At 53.5% G+C, this 22,619-nt stretch overlaps 1 protein-coding gene across 3 annotated transcripts; it reads left to right on the forward strand.

Annotated features, from left to right (window-relative positions):
* Positions 1–250: 250 nt before the first annotated feature.
* Trpm5 (transient receptor potential cation channel subfamily M member 5) lies at positions 251–22,237 on the forward strand. Of its 3 annotated transcripts, none has more exons than XM_032891361.1 (26): positions 251–333; positions 4,510–4,584; positions 4,800–4,926; positions 5,327–5,507; positions 6,558–6,724; positions 7,369–7,555; positions 9,108–9,172; positions 9,315–9,506; positions 9,791–9,893; positions 11,086–11,204; positions 11,568–11,906; positions 11,972–12,112; positions 12,233–12,356; positions 12,700–12,845; positions 13,518–13,630; positions 13,787–13,879; positions 14,223–14,481; positions 15,093–15,211; positions 15,398–15,530; positions 16,172–16,346; positions 18,630–18,783; positions 19,686–19,867; positions 20,160–20,292; positions 21,033–21,105; positions 21,522–21,588; positions 21,876–22,237. In XM_032891361.1, exons 2-26 carry the CDS (start codon positions 4,571–4,573, stop codon positions 21,962–21,964), a joined length of 3,495 nt encoding a protein of 1,164 aa, XP_032747252.1. In that variant the 5' UTR covers positions 251–333; positions 4,510–4,570; the 3' UTR covers positions 21,965–22,237. The 3 variants fall into 3 exon arrangements, with proteins under 3 accessions (XP_032747252.1, XP_032747250.1, XP_032747251.1); XM_032891359.1 differs by having other exon boundaries at positions 303–333; positions 4,518–4,584; positions 21,876–22,231; XM_032891360.1 differs by having other exon boundaries at positions 303–333; positions 4,518–4,584; positions 12,712–12,845; positions 21,876–22,231.
* Positions 22,238–22,619: the final 382 nt, after the last annotated feature.

Consider the following 22,619-nt stretch of genomic DNA (forward strand, 5'->3'; position numbering starts at 1 on the left):
AGCGCAGACACCCAGGCTGCCTTCTTTGACTGTGCTGGGTGGAGCCCATGGAGAAAAGGGCAGGATCCATGCTTCATCTAACCCCTCTTAACAGTGGGTACAGCTTCCTGGCCAGCCTGGATGTGCTCTCAGACCAATGGCACCAACCTGACCCTTGGTGGCTGGGTGGTACCGTATGTTCACTCACACCCAGCTTTCTAAGACATCATTGGCTGCCAGGTGCTGGGTGTGGTATGTGGGGGGAGCAAGGGAGGAACACAGCCTGAAGAAGGTGAGTGGCTCCAACATTCAGTACCAGCAGCTACATGCCAGGAGTCTGGAAGGAACAGACAGGTAAGCTCACACCAGGGTCAGCTTGCATAGGGAGTGGGGCCAGAAAATTGCCCAGTCCTCTGCCGAGCAGGTAGGAAGGGCAAGTAGGAGCCATGTTCTAGCCACATTCCTACCTCATGCTCTTCTTTCCTAGCTCTATCAGGGATGGCATCAGGGGGACAGGTCTACTGTGGGCAAGGGAAGGGGCTACCCATTGTATGGGAGGGTCTGGATGGAGAGCAATCCAAACTGTGGGCCTCAGACTGGGAGATTACATCTGCCACAGCACCTCGGAAGGTCAGCCGGAGCTCAGGGGCTGGGGGAGGGGGCGGGGGTGGGGACACAGACCCTCACAGTTGAGTCTATGTTCTGCTCTGTCAGGAATGTCAGGTCTCCTCACTGAGAGGATGAGGATGCCATTCCAATTCATGCCTGCTGCATGCAGTGACCTTCTTGTCATTGTGGTTTTACCCACCTATCGCTCTAAGCTGGCACAGAGAGGAGTTTAGGGACAAATAAGTTCAGGACCCCAGGGTCTGGGTGCCAGACCTGTCATGCTCTGGGCTCTTCCCATATTAAGGGCTGAGAAGTTCAGGCTGTTTCTATGACTGCCTCAGCTAGTAAGAGCCTCCATGGTCTTAAGTATCTGGTTTTTGCCTGTCAGAGTTCTGGCATAGGATAATGATCAGGGTCTTGTAGCTCACACCCACCCCCCAAATAAACCCACCAACAAAGGGGGGCATTTTAGACCCAGACACCTGCACATGCAAATCCTATTTGCATGCCTTCCCTCTTTGTGGCCACATTTGCCTGGTGCTTGGCTCCTGCCCAAATGCCCCTCCACCTCAGCCTGGTGAGGAGAGCAAGGCCTGGCAGTTCCTGATTGCTGCATCCACCTTCCATGGCATCCAGGAGTCTGGACCATCCATCCAGTCTATACTGAAACAAAGCAAGGTGACCTGCAGGGTCTATCTAATCCATTGTCCGTGAGTAGGGGTGTATTGTTGAACCCCATCTTGAAAGGCACTCTCTAGGGCCTAGACCTTGGAAAAGAAATCTCCAGAGACTCAGGAGCCTCAGAGAACTCCTCTCCCCAGCCAAAATGAGGCTGTCCATGACTTTCCCACAGGGAGCTAAGTGGGAAGAAGAGTGGGCGGTCCAGTCCCATCCCCAGTCCAAAGACTGAAGACAAGAAACATGGCTCCCATACTCCAAGCCAGAGCACACATACAGCTTGACTTACCTCTCTTACTGCAGAGAACGTGTCCAGATGTGACTGGGGACTCTGATCCCAATACTGAGATTTCCTGTTAGCGTTGTGTTTTTCACATGGACCCGAAGACAGCTTTGTCTGGAAACAGGGTCTTTGTAGATGAGATGAAGGGAAGGTGGGAGCCGCGCCCCACTGATGGGGTTCTTATAGGAAGAGGAGAGTACAGACATGCACGGACACAAGTCCCTGACCACAGAGGCAGGGACAGGCCTCAGGCCTATAAACAAAGGGCCTGGAGCCCCTGGGATGTCCTCAGAGCCCTCGGAAAGGCCACATAGCCCATCCGCTCTTGGACTTTGGGTGTTTGTCCCTAACACTTTAGGACTGAACCTCGGCTGGGTCAGGCCTCCCAGCTCATAGTCCTCGTTCCGGCACACAGGGACATGCCTGGGACCCTTGGCAGGTTCCTACAGGAAAACCATCAGCTGCTTATTCCCGTGGCTGGAGGACCTTATTCAAATCTTGTTCTGCAAGGGCCCTGGGTGTGAACTCCTGGTGTGGGTGGGGTGAATTTACATCTCCCACAACTGGGGCAGGATGGGCTGTGGGGGATCCAAGGAACCAAGGAGCTGGGCCTGGCTACAGGAACCAGATATAAGGGAGGGGACTCTAAAGTGGCCACACTGTGACCCATGGTGGCTACCTTCATATAGGGCCACACACTGGAAAACCAGGGTGACATGACTCTCTTGGTCTGAAGGCCAAGGCGAGGCCCAGGTGTCCTCCTAGGTCTGCTTTCTGCTGCTTTGATAAAATACCATGGCCAAAGGCAACTCAGAGAGGAAAGGGTTAATTTCCATTTGCACCATGCAGTCTATCATGAAGGGCATCCAGGGCAGGAGCTTGAGGTAGGAATGTGGGGACAGAAATGTGGAGACGGGAATGTGGAGGCAGGAACTGAAGCAGAGTCCACAAAGACAGACATGCTACTAGCTTGCTCTTCATGGTTTCCTCAGTTGATTTTCTTATAGAACTCAGGACTACCTGCCCAGGGGTGGTACTGTCCCCAGTAAGCTGGATCTTCCCATGTACATCATTAATCAATAAAATGCCCCACAGACTTGTTTATAGGACATCTGATGTGGGCGTTTTCTCAATTGAAGTTCCCTCCTCCCAAATGACCTTAGCTTATGTCAAGCTGACAGAAAAAGCTAAGCAGTACACCAGATAAGGGAAGCCACAAACAAACAAACAAACAAACCCAAACCAGCCATACCATCTAGAGCAGACCCCAGGAAGCCTCATCTTCCCAAGCCAGACAAGCTACAAAGAGGAGCCTTCCTACCTCTTCTGCCTCCGAGGGCCCTACCTCCAGTTCTCCCTTCCTGTCCCCGCACCTGCCTCAGAAGAAGAGTGTATCCTACTCCACAGAACGGCTTACCACATCCCAGTTACACCTACAGCAACAGGAAACGGTGCTCTTACACCGAACGCAACAAGACTTAGTTTATACTGAGCTAAGTATGAGTGACTGGGGCTAATGAGACCCCAAGGGACATGTTCCACTGTGGCCGTGGTTACAATAACCTTTGCAGTCACAGAACAAAGGACAACAGGAAGTCAAGGCATTTATCAAACGCATAGGTGGGATGACCAGGTAGGTGGGTTACAGCTAAGTGGGGGAAACTCTGCTATAGGCCTCAGATGCTGTCTGAGGACATTTTGGGTGGAAGCTTGAGGTTTGCTGCGAATACAGGCTAAAGCTTTTTGCCTGGTAGATGGATGTTAGGTCGGACAGTCGTAGTGAGTAGTAAATGGGTACTGAAGACAGCCCGAGAAAATTTAGCTATGGGTCTGAAACATTTCAACCTCCATAACTAGGACATTCTAATGAGTCAGTCATCTGCAGAACCTTCATCAGAGGTAAACATCAGCTCACATCTGCAAAGGCTGAACTTCTGTAGAAGGTCATGTGCACAGTACCGGGAATTAGGGGTCTGTTGTATTAGGGGTCTGAGATGCATTTCCTTTTGGAGTAACACCATAACCATGCTGGCTCCAATGATATGTAAGGGGGGACCTTGGCTCAGCTCCTGTCCAGGTTAGCCACAAGAGGCAGAGAATAAGCCCTCTCACAACTTATACTACCCTATCCCCTCCTTCTCAGCCCCCTCTGTGCACAGGTATCCCCCCCCCTGTAAAAAGTGTAGGTTCTGAAGTGCTCTCATGCAGGCACCCCAGAGCTGGGCACATGGGACAGTCGTGCTGATCTGGGAAGCATGGGGAAGTGGTATGCAAAGAGCTGTCCCAAGTCAGACAGGATCTCCACCCACAGTGGAGCCAAAGAGATCCTTCCAGCATGTTCTTCCTCCCTGTTTGGACACCTGCCTTCAGGAGCCAAGGCATGGTGAGGACAGGGCCACAACGTACAGTAGAGGTTTTTTGCCAATCATCGAAGAAACACAGGAGATCTGTAGGGAACCCAGCTGCATAGCCCAGGCTAGTCCACTCAAGTCACTGGAGTGAAGGGTGGGGCTGAGGGGCCTAGCCTGGCTGGGTGGGTGGGAAAGGATCTGAGCTCAGCCAGGGTAAGAGATGCCGCAGGCAGCCTCTTCGTCCTCTATTTACCAAGGTGGGAACTTGGAGGGAAGCGCCTGGCAGGGTCTTTCTCTCCCTGCTTCCTCCTGTTCTCCCCCTTGCCCTCTTCACCTGCCATCCTCCATGGAATTCCCTTCCTGGCTTTTCTGTCTGCCTTCTGTTCCTGCTTCCCCTTTCTAGCCATCATCTCTGCCTCCCTACCCTGGACTTCCAGTTCCACCTGGGTCCCTCCTCTTCTCCACTCTGTCCTCCCAGCCTCCTTGCATCTGTGTTGGATCACCTGCCTTCTCGCCTAACTACCCAGGCCAAAACTTGCAACCTTGTCTGGAGCAGCCAAGGTGTGGCTCCCATGGGTTGTGAAAATGAATTCCCTACTGTCTTTGGAGGTTTCCAGGAGACCCTCTGCAAAAGCCTCTGGAGAGCTGTGTCGAGGGTGTTGGAATCCAGATGCCCGGAGTTCGGTAAGTGTGAGAAACAGAGGCAGGCAGGTGGGTGTGCTGTGACCCCATCCCCGGAGGAGAAGGAAACTGACTTTAGTTTCAGCTACTGAGAGGAAGGTGGTGGAGCCCAGATGGGGCCAGCAGATGGACAGCTACCTCAGCTGGGATGGGTCTTCCTTATGAAGAGGGGAAGAGGGTGGCTAGTCCATCCTGTAGGTCCATTGTATGTCTCACAGAAAAGTCACAATGCCGATGGCCCAGAGCTCTTGTCCTGGAAGCCCCCCAGATACTGAGGATGGATGGGAGCCAGTCCTATGCAAGGGAGAAGTCAACTTCGGAGGGTCTGGAAAAAAGCGAAGCAAGGTAAGGGCATATGCACCTGAGTGAAATCCACCATGCCTGGAATCCCCAAGTCTTACTTCCTCCTTAAAGCCCCATACTGGGGCTTACTCACCCTGCGTCCATTCCATATGAGCTGAGTGCAGAGACCCTGACTAGACGGGCAAAAGTCAAGAGTTGCTTCCTGCCCTGGTGATAATGGGAACCTTCAAGTTCAGGGCTCCTACCTCACCGTCCACTCAGAGGGGGAGGATATATTGCAATGGCCATACCACACAGAAGCCTTGCCCCAAGGAGGGAGGGTCTAAAGCCCGCCCTCCTGTGGCCTACCCTGTTCCATGAGCCTAGTCTCCTCCCCCATGATCAGAATCCCACAACTCAGTGCTGTCTACTCCCTGGAACCCACCAGCCCCTTACCCCACAGTTTGTGAAGGTGCCAAGCAATGTGGCCCCCTCCATGCTCTTTGAACTCCTGCTCACCGAGTGGCACCTGCCAGCCCCCAACCTGGTGGTGTCCCTTGTGGGCGAGGAACGGCTTTTTGCTATGAAGTCCTGGCTTCGGGATGTCTTGCGCAAGGGGCTGGTGAAAGCAGCTCAGAGCACAGGTAAGGCTCCCCCTGCCCTCAGTGGGTGAGGTCTGCCCACATCACTTTACAACCAAGACAATCCACCACAGACACACCCTCTGGCCAAACTGATCTAGGCCAAGACTCTCTTCCCAAGTCATTCTGGCTTGTGTCAAGTTGATGATTAAAATTAAGCAGCACTCGGGGCGGCGAGATGCTCAACAGTAAGAGCGTGTGCTGCTCTTGCAGGGATCTGGAGTTCTGTTCCCAGCACCCAGGTTAGGCCAGCTTGAAACTGCCTGTAATCCCAGCTGCGGGGAGATCCAACACCTCCAGTCTCCTCAGGCAGCTTCACGCATATGCACATATGGACATACACTTACATAATTTTAAAAGCGAAATTAAAACTAACCAACATAGTGAGATAACTCAATGGCTAAAGACCCCGAGTCCAGTCTCTAGCAACCACACAGAAAGTTGGGCATGAGGGCATGTGCTTGTAGTCCCATTGCTACCGGAAACAGACGAGTTCCTGTAGCTTATGCCAGTGTCCGGCCAGACTTGCCCCATCGGTGAGTTCCAGGTTCATCAGAGACTATCTTACAGAGACAAGGTGAGTGGCACCTCTGGCCTCCACATGCACCTGCCCCTGGACACGGGTGCCCTGCATACGCAAACATACCCAGCAAGAGGGTTGGAAGTTCTGAGTCTTTCTTACTGCAGAAGTGGTTATAATAAAGGAACAGTTTACGGTCAGATGCAGGTGAGAACTTTGTCATTCAGATCCTTGCCCAGAACAGGCTACAGGGCTGCTAGGACAAATCTTGGAAAAGGTCACTGTCTGCCACACACATAGCCTCCCTGAACCTTAGTATTTCCATCAGCCTCAAAGTGCTCCCTGTAACTGGGCATGGTGGTATGTACTGTGCCTCCGGTATGTGGAACGCATGGAATTTCATGAGTTTCAGAATAGCCTGCATTGTAGAAACCTGTCTGGAGGAAAGAGGGAAAAAAAAGTATTTCCCACTACTTGATCCCCTGGTCAGCCAGCTGTGAGGACTCCAGGACCTTTCTCTCCTCCTCCCATAGGTGCCTGGATCCTGACCAGTGCCCTCCATGTGGGCCTGGCACGCCATGTTGGACAGGCTGTACGTGATCACTCTCTGGCTAGCACGTCCACCAAGGTCCGTGTGGTGGCCATCGGAATGGCCTCTCTGGACCGAATCCTTCACCGCCAACTTCTAGATGGTGTCCAGGTTAGTGACAGGTTCAAGGGACCGTGGCTGATAGGCTTTAGTGGGCGTGGGTGGGTAGAGGAAGCTGTCGATGGGCTGAAGAACTGTGCTACCCCCAGAGACCCTGAAAGGATTGAGAGGTGGGAGACAAGGGTGGGCTGCAGTGTATGTTCCACGGAGCCCAGCACTTCCCAGCAGGTGGCAGCATCTCTCAGGGATAAGGGTGGCAACCTGTTGTACTCCCAACGGAGAGCCAGACCGATAACACTCTGGGCCCAGCCTGGCTGGACGGCTGTCCTCAATCCCAGCAAGCCCTGGCCAGGTGGCTTCTGCTCTTTGGTATTCATACACATCCCCCACCCTGTGGACTGCTACAGCATAACCAATGAGAAGCCCAGGAGGCCCCACTGAGGTGAAGTCTGGACCCCAGCCCAGAAGAGTCTAGAAGGTGGAGCTTGCACAGCCCTGGCCCCAGCTGTTTCCATGGTTCACTCATTCCAGGGAGGCCCCCGGCCCAGCAGTCCAGCCTCCCTCTGCCTGAGGGGTGGGGACTCTGAGGCCTTGCTGAAGCTTCACCCAGGGCCTCAGCATGTCGTGCACAGCCCAGCAAGGCCCAGCCCAAGCTGCTCCTGAGGTCTCTGACTCCTCATGTCTCCTTGGCACAGGAGGATACTCCCATCCACTACCCAGCAGATGAGGGCAGCACTCAGGGACCCCTCTGCCCCCTGGACAGCAATCTCTCCCACTTCATCCTTGTGGAGCCAGGCACCCTTGGGAGTGGGAACGACGGACTGGCAGAGCTGCAGCTGAGCCTGGAGAAGCACATCTCTCAGCAGAGGACAGGTTATGGGGGTAAGGCTTGCTCTAACTGCCCAGAGCAGCATCTTGGGGATGAAGACATAGAGACATGACACACATCAGTAAAAACTTCATGGAGAGAGTGGGAAAGGCCTTCCAGGAAGGGGGAAGGGGAGTCCTGCGTGCCTGAGCATACGAGGCCTGGGAAGAAGAGCCATCAGTGTGGGATGGGAGAGTGACATAGCTGAGCAATATGGCCCTGGCTACACAGCCACCTCCTGGCCAGACTACAGGGCAGATGCCACTGTTTTAATTGGCACTGTTTTGGCTGCAGACTCTGCTAGCCAATGGTCTTCCTAGAGGTGCAGTTCCCTTCACCGCCACCAGAGGGCAGAATTGCCAGAGGGAATGAATACATCTGTGGCTAATGGAGAGTGTGAAAGAGAAACTAGGAAAATAGTAAAGGACAAACTATTTATAAGCTACTATATCATTGCTTAGAAAGTGTGAGAATAATATATTAGCAGACAACAATATTTTTTTGGCAAAGCCAGTACACTTTAACAGTGGAAACAGATCTGTGTCTGATACCACAAAGGCCTCCACAGAACCACAGCAGACTGGGGCTGCTCCCACCAGCTTCTGACCCTTTGTTGGTCCAGTGGGTCTCTTACAACACAGAGCAACTCTGTTCTATGCTGGTGGAGTGACTACCTAGCCTCAGTGTTCCTGCCCATGGGATGGGGCAGGTATAACCAGGTTTCGTGTCTTTCAAGTTCCTTTTGTGTTTAAAGTGTCACATGACAGCTCTGGACAATGCAGATCTAAGGTTGAATGAAATCTGGGGCCAACGGCTCAGGAATGTGACACACTGTCTGGGTTCACCTTCCACTGTTAAAGTGCACTGGCTTTACCAAAAAAAAAAATTGTTGTCTGTTAATATATTATTCGCACACTTTCTAAGCATTGATAGTGGGGGAAAAGCCACTGTGTGTTGGGGATGTAGTTCGGTTAGAAGAGTGCTTGCCTTTTGTGCACAAAGCTCTAGGCTTAATCCCCAGCATAGAATAAATCAGGCACTGGGGCACTTGTCTGTAATTCTAGCGCTCTGGAGATACAAGCAGGGGATCATCATTCTAAACTACATTCCACAGTCAAGACCAGACTGGGCTTTATCAGACCCCAAGTTTTAAAGGGGGGGGGGCTGGAGATGTGGCTCAGTGGTTAAGAGCACTGACTGCTCTTCCAGACGTCCTGAGTTCAAATCCCAGCAACCACATGGTAGCTCACAACCATCTGTAATGAGAGCTGAGGCCCTCTTCTGGTGTGTCTGAAGACAGCTACAGTGCACTCATATATAATAAATAAATAAATCTTTAAAAAAAAAACAAAAAAATGAAGGAAGGAAAGGAAAGAAAGGAAGGAGGGAAGGAGAGAAGGAAGGGAGAAAGGAAGAAAAGGAAGGACGGAAGGACGGAAGGAAAGAAGGAAAGAAGGAAAGAGAAGGAAGGAAGCTTTTGCCAGGCCTGGGGATGTCTGAAGTAGGGGTGGTTCTGAATTCTCACTTTCTGAGCATCCCATGGCCTCATGGCTGCTCTGCCCACAGGTACCAGCAGCATCCAGATACCTGTCCTTTGCTTGCTAGTCAATGGTGACCCCAGCACCCTAGAGGTAAGGACAGGTGGGGTTGGGGGCGAAGCCGCTAGCTGGAGCCCTGAAGGATATGATGGTTTTCCTGGGCACCTACAGGGTGGTGTGGAGGGCTGAGGCACCTCCTAAGCTTATCTGGGTGTCACCTTGTCTGCCTCCCCAGAGGATGTCCAGGGCCGTGGAGCAGGCTGCCCCATGGCTGATCCTGGCAGGTTCTGGGGGCATTGCTGATGTACTCGCTGCCCTGGTGGGCCAGCCTCATCTCCTGGTGCCCCAGGTGACCGAGAAGCAGTTCAGAGAGAAATTCCCAAGCGAGTGTTTCTCTTGGGAAGCCATTGTACACTGGACAGAGCTGGTATGTACTGCTGGGGGCTGCTACAGTCATCTTCTGCCTCTATCCTCCCGGCCTCCCCTGGGTGGGGATGTTCTTCCTGAAAGTCTCGCAGGCCTAGCCTGTACCCTCTCTTCCTATGCACCTCGGAATTATCCAGGTCCTTGTGTAGCAGAGAGACCAGACAGCTAGCCTGGTCAATCTGTGGACAGTCCTGAGCTAGGCTTGTGGGTGAGCAGGGACAAAGTGGTCCATCTGAGGACCCTTCTAGGACGTATTCAGACCGCAAGCGTTCTTCCTGCTTTTAGCTACAGAACATTGCTGCACACCCCCACCTGCTCACAGTGTACGACTTTGAGCAGGAGGGTTCCGAGGACCTGGACACCGTCATCCTCAAGGCACTTGTGAAAGGTGAGCCAAATAGACCTGCCTTCGGAGGCCGCAGGACTTAGCAGTGCTCGCAGTGGGTACCTGTCAGCCCTTCCCAGGAAGGAAAGACAATTCACAAATTCACGAAGTTCAGTAGCTTATAATCTAGCCTTAGGGCATTGTAACCAGCCCCAGTTCTGGAATTTTTCTATTACCCACGCCACACACACACCTCCCCAGGTCCTAGTCCCCTGCTTTCTGTCTAAGAATGTGAGTTTTGGGGTCATTTTACATGAATGGAATTACGCTCTGTGTTATTTGTACCCATCTTCCTTCTTGAAGCGCGGTGCCCACAGACCCATCCCCATGTCAGCCCGTGCCCAAAAGTCCTTCCTTTCTATGGCTGAGTTCTAATGTCTACTGTGGAGCTGTTCCATGGGTCCGGCCACTCAGCCAGCCACGGGTGGATAAGTTGGATTACCACCCAGGCTTGTCCATGTAGCAGGGCCGACCTGGAGCAGGTGTGCACAGGCTGGAAGCTGGGAGAGGCAGTGCTGGGGAAGGGATGGGGACATACCCGAGGAAGGGGCCACTCTAAGATGGCCCAGGCTTCTAGGGGCTGGGGATGTGGCTCATTTGGTAGAATGTCTGCGTACCACATACAAAGCCCTGGGTTCAATGTCAGCACCACACAAACCAGATGTGGTAGCTCCTACCTGGTAGACAGGAGGATCGGCTGCTCAAGTGGATGCAGAGCAAATTGGTTACAGAGCAAACTCACAGTCAGCAAAGACTACAACGGGGCAGCTCTGGATTTAGTCGTCCCCCTTCCCAAGACAGTGAGGCCCAGGAAGTCACACACAGGACCACATGTGGTTTTCAGTGAGTCACACTCCCACGGAGGCAAAAAGAAGCCTGCTGCCCTTAACTCTGGGGCTTGCCCGTAACTGTGGCCTCCAGCGAAAGTGTCAGGAATCCCCTAGAAGAAATGCGATTGCTTGAGAATGTACATCTCTGCCCTGTTCTTGGCCAAAAAGATGCTGGCCAAAGCGCTACATTACTGAGAGCACGCTTCTGCCTCACCAGACCATGTTCAGGGCGGTTCTGGGGTGTTGCCCCTGAATGCTCGGTCCTATGCTTTTTGCTGCTGTTTAAAGGCAGCTGCCGATCCCCATCGAGTCACAGAGTTCTAGTCCCTCCCCTCCAGCTCTGTGGGACTCACCTCTACCCACAGCCTGCAAGAGTCACAGCCGGGAAGCCCAAGACTACCTAGATGAGCTCAAGTTAGCAGTGGCCTGGGATCGCGTGGACATTGCCAAGAGTGAAATCTTCAATGGGGACGTGGAATGGAAGGTGCTCTCCCCCTCCAACTCCTACCCCTGCCTGACTTGGGAACACCAGGCAGGGAATACACAAAGTCTGAAGTAGTGGGATGTCAGGGGTGTCATCTGGGCCCATTCTGTCTCAGATACTGCACTGGAGGGGGTCAAGATGACACTAGGGAACACTCAAAGTCCTGACTGGGACAGAGGGAGTCCGAATACTGCTAAGGTCAACTCTCCAGACCTTTCCTATCCCCGGCTCCTGAGGCCAGCGTGCTTCGCTGACCCATGCCTGCCCTAGCTTCAGGGAACATGTTGGGGGTGTCCAGGGGAGGATGTTTACCCTCTCTCCCTTCCTTTTACTATCCTGCTCTCCTCTGCTGAGTGAATCCAGTCCTGTGACTTGGAAGAGGTGATGACAGATGCCCTAGTGAGCAACAAGCCTGACTTCGTGCGCCTCTTTGTGGACAGTGGTGCGGACATGGCCGAGTTCTTGACCTATGGGCGGCTGCAGCAGCTTTACCACTCTGTGTCCCCCAAGAGCCTCCTCTTTGAACTGCTGGAGCGTAAGCATGAGGAGGGTCGGCTGACACTGGCTGGCCTGGGTGCCCAGCAGACCCGGGAGCTGCCCGTTGGCCTGCCTGCCTTTTCACTCCACGAGGTCTCCCGAGTTCTCAAAGATTTCCTGCATGACGCCTGCCGTGGCTTCTACCAGGATGGGCGCAGGATGGAGGTAAGTAGAGCCAGGTTGGGCCAGCATGTGCTAGATATCCTAGATGTTGATGCCCTGATCTGCAGGAGAGAGGGCCACCCAAGCGGCCTGCAGGCCAGAAATGGCTGCCGGACCTCAGTCGGAAGAGTGAAGACCCGTGGAGGGACCTGTTCCTTTGGGCTGTGCTGCAGAACCGTTATGAGATGGCCACATACTTCTGGGCCATGGTGAGCAGCCACCTGAGTCCATGGCTCCCTTGGACATCTCAAGAGGCAGACTGGGGAATGTTGGGATGGCTGGGCCACCTCCTAAAACCCTGTTTCTCCATCTCCATCTCCATCTTCCAGGGCCGGGAGGGTGTGGCTGCTGCTCTGGCGGCCTGCAAGATCATCAAGGAAATGTCCCACCTGGAGAAAGAGGCAGAGGTGGCCCGCACTATGCGTGAGGCCAAGTATGAGCAGCTGGCCCTCGGTGAGTCACAGGCAGACTGTGGTCCTCTGATAGTGGTGTGGCCCAGGGTAACCCCCATGGCCTCCTGTGTAGAGCAGAACACAGACCATTTCCTCCTGGGGATGGACATTGGTCAGGAAGTGGAGGCCCTCACAATCCTGAGGGAGAAGGGGAAGGGCCAGAGAAGGTCAGAGGTTGGGAAGGGCCCTGAGGTCAGGTGGAGACTCTCAGTGGCCTTGTAGCATGGGAAGCCTGGCTAAACCCTAGGAAGTACTCAGGACATACACTGCAGAGGACTGGGGAGTGGGGGGTTCCCCAGGGACAAGACATCAGCGCTCCACCCAGTAGCTGACTTTGCACACAGATCTTTTCTCAGAGTGCTACAGCAACAGTGAGGACCGTGCCTTTGCCCTGTTGGTGCGCAGGAACCACAGCTGGAGCAGGACCACCTGCCTGCACCTGGCCACTGAGGCCGATGCCAAGGCCTTCTTTGCCCATGATGGTGTGCAAGTAAGTGGCTGATCAGCCTAAGGACGGCCAGGGGGCAAGGAAGGTTGGCAGGACCCAGGCTAACCACACAGGACACTGAGGTACCTCTATTAACGACCCAGCCTGAAGCTTTTAGCACATGTCCAAGCTACATAGGGGAGAGACGAGGAGAGTGGCTGAATTTCAGCTTCCTCCATCAAGGATGCTTTCCTAGCTTGGCTCTTGGGCCCAGCAACACCTGTTCTCAGTTCGTTTGTCTATACCCCAATCCATAATTCTGTTATTGAAAGGTTGCAACAGGGCTGGGGGGTGTGGCTCATTGAGTAGTGTGCCCAGCATGCTCGAAGACCTGGGTTCAATCCCCAGCACTCACTAAGTCGTGGCGCATGCCAGGAATCTTATTACTACGGGGGTAGAAAAAGAAGGCCCGGGAGTTCTAGGCCATCTTCAGGTATGCAGTTGATAGTGATGGTTATCCTGGGTTATAGGAGACTTCCTCAAAGAGAAAAGAAGAAAAGGCAGGCAGGCTGCAAAACAATCAAACATAGGCTGTCGAGAAGAGTCTGCCCTTCGGTCAGAGCAGGTGCTCCAGGAGGGGCCTTGAGAAGGGTCTGGAAAGCGTATCTCAGGCACACAGCCCTACGTGAGTGCAAGCGCGGTGGTAGGCAGCCAGAACATGTGACTCTATTCTAGGCATTCCTGACCAAGATCTGGTGGGGAGACATGGCCACGGGCACACCCATCTTACGGCTTCTGGGTGCCTTCACCTGCCCAGCCCTCATCTACACAAATCTCATCTCCTTCAGGTAGGTCGACCCAGACAGCGGCAGGTGCCAGTCTCGTTCTTCTCACGTCTCGTAGCCTCATGTCCAGTTGGCTATGAGAGCGCCCTCCCCCGCCCCGATTCTCTGTGGTTCCAGTACTTTCTCCCATCTACGTGCTTGGGATATTCTGTGTTGCAGTGAGGATGCCCCGCAGAGGGTGGACCTGGAAGATCTGCAGGAGCCAGACAGTTTGGATATGGAAAAGAGCTTCCTATGCAGCCATGGTGGCCAGTAAGGGGTGGTGGGGGCGGTGTGTGAGGGGGATCAAGGGGGCAGGAAGGATGCAATGAGCAGAGGAGAGAAGGAGCTAGAAAATGGAAAGATAGAGTGGGTCTGGAAAGAGAGAGGGCAGAAAAATGGAGGAGACTATGAGCTAGAAGAGACAGAGTGGGGCCAAGAAGGTAGGGGATGGTGAGGGTTAAGAAGAATAGAGAATGCTGAGAAGGATGGAGAGAGAATGAGACTACCACTAGGCAGTGGCCAGCTGCTAGACACATGGTAGAGAGTCAGGCTCCTCCCATGGGGTACTGTGGTTTGGAACCTCCTCACCATGGTGACCTCTGCACTCACACAGATTGGAGAAGTTGACAGAGGCGCCAAGGGCTCCTGGCGATCTAGGCCCACAAGCCGCCTTCCTGCTCACGCGGTGGAGGAAGTTCTGGGGCGCTCCTGTGACTGTGTTCCTGGGGAATGTGGTCATGTACTTTGCATTCCTCTTCCTGTTCTCCTATGTCCTGCTGGTGGATTTCAGGCCACCACCCCAGGGGCCGTCTGGGTCGGAAGTTACCCTGTATTTCTGGGTCTTCACACTGGTGCTGGAGGAAATCCGACAGGTCAGTGGTCAGCATGGCCCGTTCCTGGCCTCTGCAATTCAGGCTGTGTTATATGTGCCTCGGGTGGGACCTGATCTGCATAAGCGAGGACTTTCTTAATCTACAGAACAAAGCCACTGCATAGCCCTTCTGTCAACCCACTCTAGGTCCTAGTTCTGGTCACAGACTGAGCTCCAGTCCCAGAGCCAACCTGAGCTGATATCAACTCCATCCTGAACCCTGACCTCTGCTCCAGATTGATCGTGATCATGATTTCCTAGTTAGAGTCTGAACCCTGACCTGAGTCCCTGGCTAAGTCCAGACACTCAATGTAAACTGACCCTGAACCCTGATCTGAGTCACTGGCTAAGTCCAGACACTCAAAGTAAACTGACCCTGAGTTTCAGTCACAGACAATCCTGACCCTAAGTTTAGATTGACCTCATTTTTTTTGACCCCAGACTCATCCCTAAAATCTCTTCAATTGATACCTCCAGTCCTAGCCATACAGTGGGTGCTAGTCATCAATTGATTCTGATTAACTTGGAAACTGAGCTCTGATTCATGCAGATTCCACCCTGGTCTCACCAAGAGAGACCTGGTACTGCAACCAGGCTTTCTCCCTCTGCCAGGGATTCTTCACAAACGAGGACACCCGTCTGGTGAAGAAGTTCACTCTGTACGTAGAAGACAACTGGAACAAATGTGACATGGTGGCCATCTTCCTGTTCATTGTTGGTGTCACCTGTAGGTCTGTAGCCTCACGTGGGCTGGTGGGCAGGTTCATGGGGCCTACTTAGCCCTCTGAAACCCCAGTGCGGTCCTAGAACCTGGTTTTTGGCCAGTTGACTGGCATACTTTGTGTCTTGGGGGGAAACCTCTTGCCCTCCATGAGCACCAGCACCAGCAGCCTTATCCAGCCTTGGTCCCTCTTTAGAATGGTGCCCTCCGTGTTTGAGGCTGGCCGGACTGTTCTGGCCATTGACTTCATGGTGTTCACACTTCGGCTCATCCACATCTTTGCTATTCATAAGCAGCTGGGTCCTAAGATCATCATTGTAGAGCGGATGGTGGGTTCTTGGGAACACAACCCTGGATAGATGGGAACCCAGATTCACTGGATGGTGACCCTAAACCTGTGGTGGTGGTGGTGGTGGTGGTGGTGGTGGTGGTGGTGGTGGTGGTGGTGGTGGTGGTGGTGGTGGTGGGGTGAGTCCCTTGACACTGGCTCATAGATGGGAAGGGCACTGAGTTTTGACTCTGGATGGGCATGACCTACTAACTTCTTCCACTTAGCGGGGAGACCCTTATAACTCTAGCTTTGGGTAGATGGCAGCCCATGGGACCCTAGCCCTGGGTGAGATGAGCTCCCCAGAACCCTAACTTGGGTTATGGGGTGAGCCCTCTTGGACCTTGACCTTGGGTAGTGGTGAGCCCTGTGCTATCCCGACCTTGGGTAGCAGTGAGAATCCTAGGACCTCTGACCCTGGATCGGAGTAAGTACTGAACCCCCAACCAAGGTAATGGTGAGAACCCTAATACCCCAGGCCTGGGACGGGATGACCCCCATGGGACTCTAACCCTAGGTTGAGGTGAAAACCCTGGAACTCCAACCCTAGGTGAGGGTAAGTTCTCTGAACTCCACCCTGGGTTGAATGAGCCCCTCTGTGACCCCTGAGGCCATCCATGACCCATGACCCTCTTCCTGCAGATGAAAGATGTCTTCTTCTTCCTCTTCTTCCTGAGCGTGTGGCTCGTGGCCTATGGCGTGACCACTCAGGCCCTGCTGCACCCCCACGATGGCCGTCTGGAGTGGATTTTCCGCCGTGTGCTCTACAGGCCTTACCTGCAGATCTTTGGGCAAATCCCTCTGGATGAAATTGATGGTTTGTGCTGAGCCAGGAAGGGTGGGCTGATGGGTTAGTGGGCTATAGGAGATGTGCTCCTCCACTGGGACTTCTGAGTCACCAGGTCCCTGGCTGAAAATGGCTGAAACAATAGCATCCTAAGACTAGGCCACAGGCCTCGCATACCTTCTAGGCTGAGATCCAGAGTAGGGCAAGACACAGCCAGCCATGGAGCCCCCAACCTTTCCTTGGCTGAGAAGTCAGCCAGGGAGATCCTGAATATGAAGGGCAGGCTTCCTGCCTGGGGAGGTCAAGTGATGTAGTGGGCCTCAACTTGTGTGTGTTGCCTGTGGGTGTCAGGCTTGCCTGTAATCACCAGTGTCCCCTCAATCTAGGCCCTACACCTAGTTATGGCTGAAGGAGATTCTAGGGACTTCACGACAAGTGAATGCAGCTCCGTACTTACTGCAGGGGTCTTGTGGGTAGTGGAGCCAGAATGGGGATCTAGGAGGACCTAAGGTGGTAGGGATTCAGCTCATTAGGCTGAAAAGAAGCCTAGAGAGTGGGGGATCAGGACATTGGGGGAGGTGTCAGTGTTCTGGCTTGTGTCAAGGGATGTAGTGTTATCTAACCATGAGGTCATGCCATTTGGATGGTCAGTAGAAACCTGACCTCAGCCATCCTGGGGGAGGCCATTAATGAGGCCAGGTCAGCAATTACAGCACTTGATGAATATTTGTCAACAGATGACAGTGAGATTGGAGCAAGCCGAGGCCTCCAGGGGACAGAAGGGCTGGAAATTAACTTCTAATTGGGGTGTTCCCAAGCCATACTCTGGGCTGTTTTCTTCTCTCCACCACACTGCCTTTGGTGTTTGCTCAACCTGAGCCATCACTTTTCTAGGCCATTAGCTTAAGCAGACATTGCCTATTTCTCCCTTCCCCCAAGACATATGGCCTTATGGCCCCAGTCCCTGGGGCCAGGAAGAGGAAGGTGAGTACCCCAGCCAGGGCAGCTCTGGGGTCTCAGTTCTGTAGCAACTGCAACTCCAGTTTCTCAGTCACAGGTATTGGGGAACAGGCTCAGGCCACCTGACAGCTTAGAAGGGTAGCAGGGCAGTCCTAAGTCTAGGCACGGAGGCCACTGCAGGGTCAGCAGAACCACTATAGATGTGGCAGGCAGAGTGAGCCATGAAGTAGCCTTGACAGTCCCTACACACTGTATCTGTTATGCTGGGAGTGGCCTGTGCTCTCACATGCCTGTGCTCAGAGGGAAACTGAGGCCTGGGTACTTTTCTGGCCCAGTCTGCGGGGTATAGAGACCTGGGAAGTCCTCATCTCTCCTCTACATCACACACTTCCTCCTTTTCCCACCAGGCTCTGGGCTTCAGGGTCAAATTTGTGTTCAATCAGGCCAGGCAGACCTTCTCAGACCTCGGGCAGGATTTACAGCTTTTCAAAGGAGGGCTTGGCCACTCCTCTGGGGCACCTAGGGAAGGGAAGAGAGTCCGAGAAACAGAACCTAGAGTAGATTCATAGGCTGGGGGATGGGGTGACTGCTAAGGCAGCCTCAGAGGGGGCAAGATAGGATCTGCCTCTCCCAGATGATTGAATGCAAACCCCCACACCCCCATAGAATACAACACTTCACAACTCACATGGGTTGACTGGTCATAATGACTCACTGGAGCAACAAGGCAGGGATTTGTCCCAGGAAGGGAGACAAGGTCATAAGGATGGCAGTACAAACGGGTAGACCTTGAAAGTCAAATATCCCAAAATTGTACCCCAAGGCAGCCTCCCCTAGAGCTTCACCCGTAAGACAGAGAGCTGGAAGAACAGAAGCAATAGCAAGTCACTGAAATGTACAGGCGGTCCACTTGCATGCACACATGCATATATGCCCACACCTGCTTACACAGACAGTTATGCATCAGCACACAGCATGGATGAAGCCAGGAGGAGTGATGGCGACATCAGCTTATGCTGCCCTGCAGGCTTGGCCAGGGTGCGGCCCTCCAGGGGAGAAGCATAAATAAAGGGGATGGCATTTATAAGGGGCTAGCACTGTGACTCAGACTCCTTGGGGGATGCCCAAGGCTTTGGGTACTCCCATTATGGGCAGAGATACCTAGAAAGCTGCAGGTCCACTTTCCATTTGGTTTGGTGAAACTAGGGCTGGCTTTTCACAATGGGACTTTTAGTGCTTAAACTAGCTAGCCTCATGTGAACCAAGCCCCTGGCCACCCACCCAGCACCCGCACCCTGCCGGCCTCAGCTTGGAACCACATACCCGATCTGAAGGGGTCTGTTTGCCTTGCAGAGGCCCGTGTGAACTGCTCTCTTCACCCGTTGATGCTGGACAGCTCAGCTTCCTGCCCTAATCTCTATGCCAACTGGCTGGTCATTCTCCTGCTGGTTACCTTCCTGCTCGTCACTAATGTGCTACTTATGAACCTTCTGATCGCCATGTTCAGGTACCCTTCTACCTCCACATCTGGCCACCTGCCCTCACCAATCCCTGCTCCCTCTTAGTAGGGCTGGTTTTGGGGTGCTGACAGAGACAGAACCCATGTCCTAGTATTTTGCTGCTGTGTCCACTGGGCTGGACCTGCAGTAGAGGGCCAACACTCCAGGTACAGACACACTATGAGCCCACCCCGGCTGTCTATCCTGTTAGGAAGGAGGGTGAGTCTACAGGGTTGGGGACTTAGAGCTGTGTAAACACCCCCCCTCCATTGAGTAAACTCCACTGCAGCATACCCGAGAATGTGCCTGAGCAGACCCCCATCCTAGCCTCCTTTCTGTTGATTTGATATAATTGACTGAAAGCAGCTTAGGAGAAGAAAGGGCTTACTTCGTCTTACACTCCATATCACAGTCTGTCACCGAGGGAAGGCAGGGCAGGAGCTCAAAGCAGGAACCACAGAGGAGTGCTGTTGGCTACCTTACTCAGGCTCATGTTTACCCAGATTTCTTACACAGCTCAAGACCTCTTGCACAGGGAATGGAGGGCCCACAGTGGGCTGGGCCCTCCTACGTTAATCTAATCGCCCACAGACACATCCACAGGTCATATGACCTTGACAGTCCCTCTGTTGTGGTTCCCTTCCTGGGTGACTCTAGGCTGTGTCAAGTTGATAGTTAAAGCTAACTCTGTTAGCCTCCATCTTTCTGAAAGGGTTCCCAGGACAGCCTAGCTACCTACTGGGTGCAATGGGGGATGGCATACAAGGAGTGGGAGGTGAAGGGGTGAGATGAAGGACGGCAAATGAGACACAGGGGGTTGCATGTGGGGTGGGAGGTAGATGTCAGGTTGAGATAGGGTGGGGCAGGGAGAGCAGCTTATAAGGCAAGGGCTTGGCTATGTGTCCTGTAGCTACACATTCCAGGTGGTGCAGGGCAATGCAGATATGTTCTGGAAGTTTCAGCGCTACCACCTCATCGTTGAATACCACGGAAGGCCGGCTCTGGCCCCGCCCTTCATCCTGCTCAGCCACCTGAGCCTGGTGCTCAAGCAGGTCTTCAGGAAGGAAGCCCAGCACAAACAGCAACACCTGGGTGAGGCCCCAGGCTGGATGCCACTGCTCCTGAGGGTCCCAACGGACAGAGGAGATCACAGAAGGGACTGGGGTTCCTCATCTAGGCCAGGTTAACCAAAGCTCCAGGTACAGACTAGACAGCCGCAAGGCCAGCCTGTCCCCTTGCAGCCTGAGATCCCTGCATGGGGCTTATTTCTGTCATCTACCTTGTGCTCTGCCTGGCGGCATCTGCCCTTGGTCTCTCTTGCATCAGCGCCTAGGGAGAGCCCACACAGCTCTCCGACGCTTGCTGCTGTCTCCCACATTGCCAGAGAGAGACTTGCCTGACCCCGTGGACCAGAAGATCATTACCTGGGAAACCGTTCAAAAGGAGAACTTCCTGAGTACCATGGAGAAACGGAGGAGGGACAGTGAGGAGGAGGTGCTGAGGAAAACGGCACACAGGTGGGGCAGCCTGTGGGACCCCAGACAACAGGCATGTAAGGACCAGGCTGGTGGGTGCCATCTTCCTGGTCATAAGCTGCTCAGAGACATAGAAGGGGCCCTGCCAGGAGGCAGGTCAACTCATGCAGCAGGGTTGGGCTGATCTTGGTTGGCTGGGTGCTATGAGAGGCAGTGAAGTCTGGAAGGGGCTCCCCATTGTGAACACATGGAGGTGGGGGAATATCTAGCCTTTTCAGTAGTGGGTGGGGTTTTCTGAACTGTCTTAAGGTGGGCGAGACCATCTAGTGCCAGTAATAGGACCTCTGAGCTAGGCAAACAGGCCTGGGTCACAAGACCCAGCACTCTTGCTCAAGGAAGAGGGTGTATGTGTGAGTTGGGAGCATAAGCCCATAAGTAGGCAGCTTTCTGCGATGGGACTGTCTTCCCCCTCTCTCAAGTCTGAAGATCCACCCCTAGTCGGTGCTCGATGGTGGAGGGGCTGTTCCTGAATGCTTATAGGGATGACCTGCTGGTTATCCTATTGCTTGGTGGTCAATTCCAAGCAGGGACAGGATCTCAATCTCTTGGAGGGTACAGAAGTGCTCCAAATCCATAGACCGGCCCAAGATAAAGATTGGAAGGACAGTAGGGCAAGAGGCAACAGTTGACTGAAGCCCTGAGAAAGCAGTTAGGACAGGCAGGCTCCCCCTTGTGGAATGCCATGGAAGTGTCACAACTGCGGCTGGCCCTGCTTTCCACAGAGTGGACTTGATTGCCAAATACATCGGGGGTCTGAGAGAGCAAGAAAAGAGGATCAAGTGTCTGGAGTCACAGGCAAGCTAGCAACTCACTGTCCACTTTTCTTCCTGGGGTGGGACATCCTTCTGGTTCCATGGGAACTACCACAGCCCTGTACCAGCATCCTGATGGGTAGGTAGCATGAACCCTGAACAGAGAGGAAAGATTATGGGCAGGACAGGTGAGACCTCAGGGCACAGGCATTTGTTGGCCTATGCCTGTCCCTGTCCCAGTGCACTTTAGAGACCCACTGGTCCAACAAAACCTAGGTTCAACACCACATCTGGTCGCCACCCCTTATCGTGCTCTATGGGGCAACCTGGTCCAGAGTGTGGAGTCCCAGGGCAGGAATAGCCCTGGTAGGAGGGCAATCATGTGGGAGGAAAGCAACCCCCCTTGTTCCCCCCAACAACCCTCGCCAAAGTCCCAGTATCTCCCTTGGCTCTCTCTAGGCCAACTACTGTATGCTCCTCTTGTCCTCCATGACTGACACACTGGCTCCCGGAGGCACCTACTCAAGTGAGTGTTGGTTCAGGCCATGGGAATGAGATGGGTATGGGCTCCTCCCTTCAGCCACCAGATTAAGGCAAGAGAAAAGCTTCGGGCTGCATATTGGATCCTGCCTTCTCCATCTATGTTAGAGGTTCCTGCTACCCTTTGCAGGCCACTATTTCTGAGGCATACAGGTGCCTAGCACTGGTCTTGCTATCCTTACCACTTTGCATGTCCTGGCCCTTGCCTCACTCCTGCCCTGCCCCAGCTGGGGCTTTCCAGCTAAGGATTCTTTCTCCCTTTCTTGCTCCCAGGTTCTCAGAACTGTGGTCGCAGGAGTCAGCCAGCCTCTGCTAGAGACAGGGAGTACCTAGAGGCTGGCTTGCCACACTCAGACACCTGAAACGGAGAAACCACTTGCCCTAGAGCTCCAGACCTGGCCAGATTGAGGTTTTGGGTCACATCAACCTTCCCCTGCCCCCAGCAGCCCCGAGACCTTGCCGCAGACCATGTCTTGGACACCTCTTCCTATGAAAATGAGACTCATGTCTTTGGCATCTATCTGGGAGCCCCAGGCGTCCTCTCCAGCAGGGGAAGTTTTCTCATGTCCTACCTAAAACTTTCACCAGCTAAGACTGGACAGCTGGAACTGGCCAAGTCCCACATGGGCTACCATACGTCTAGCCTGTCTTACCCTGAGTTCCAAAGAGGCCAACCTCTTAAACACTAGAGGTTTCCTTCTTGTCCTCTGACCCACCCATCAGCCGACCAGCTTCTAGAGGGCAGGACTCAGATCTACTGTAATCAGCTCTCATCCTTCAGCCCCCACAGCATAATCTGTGTGATTGTCCTGGCACAAACCCCAAGATACTGCTCAAGGGTACCCAATGCTATTTTACTTTCTATAAAGCCTGTAGACCACCTCAACTAAGCTAAACTGGACCACAGGGGTGGCTAAACCAACATTTCAAACACCTGGGGAACATGGAGTTATCTGACCCAATGAACAGCATCTCTGTTCCTTCCATTGCTTCTCAAATTAAATGACCACCCAGGTC

This window comes from Rattus rattus, chromosome 2 (assembly GCF_011064425.1).
Source record: "Rattus rattus isolate New Zealand chromosome 2, Rrattus_CSIRO_v1, whole genome shotgun sequence".
Classification (NCBI taxonomy): Eukaryota; Metazoa; Chordata; class Mammalia; order Rodentia; family Muridae; genus Rattus; species Rattus rattus.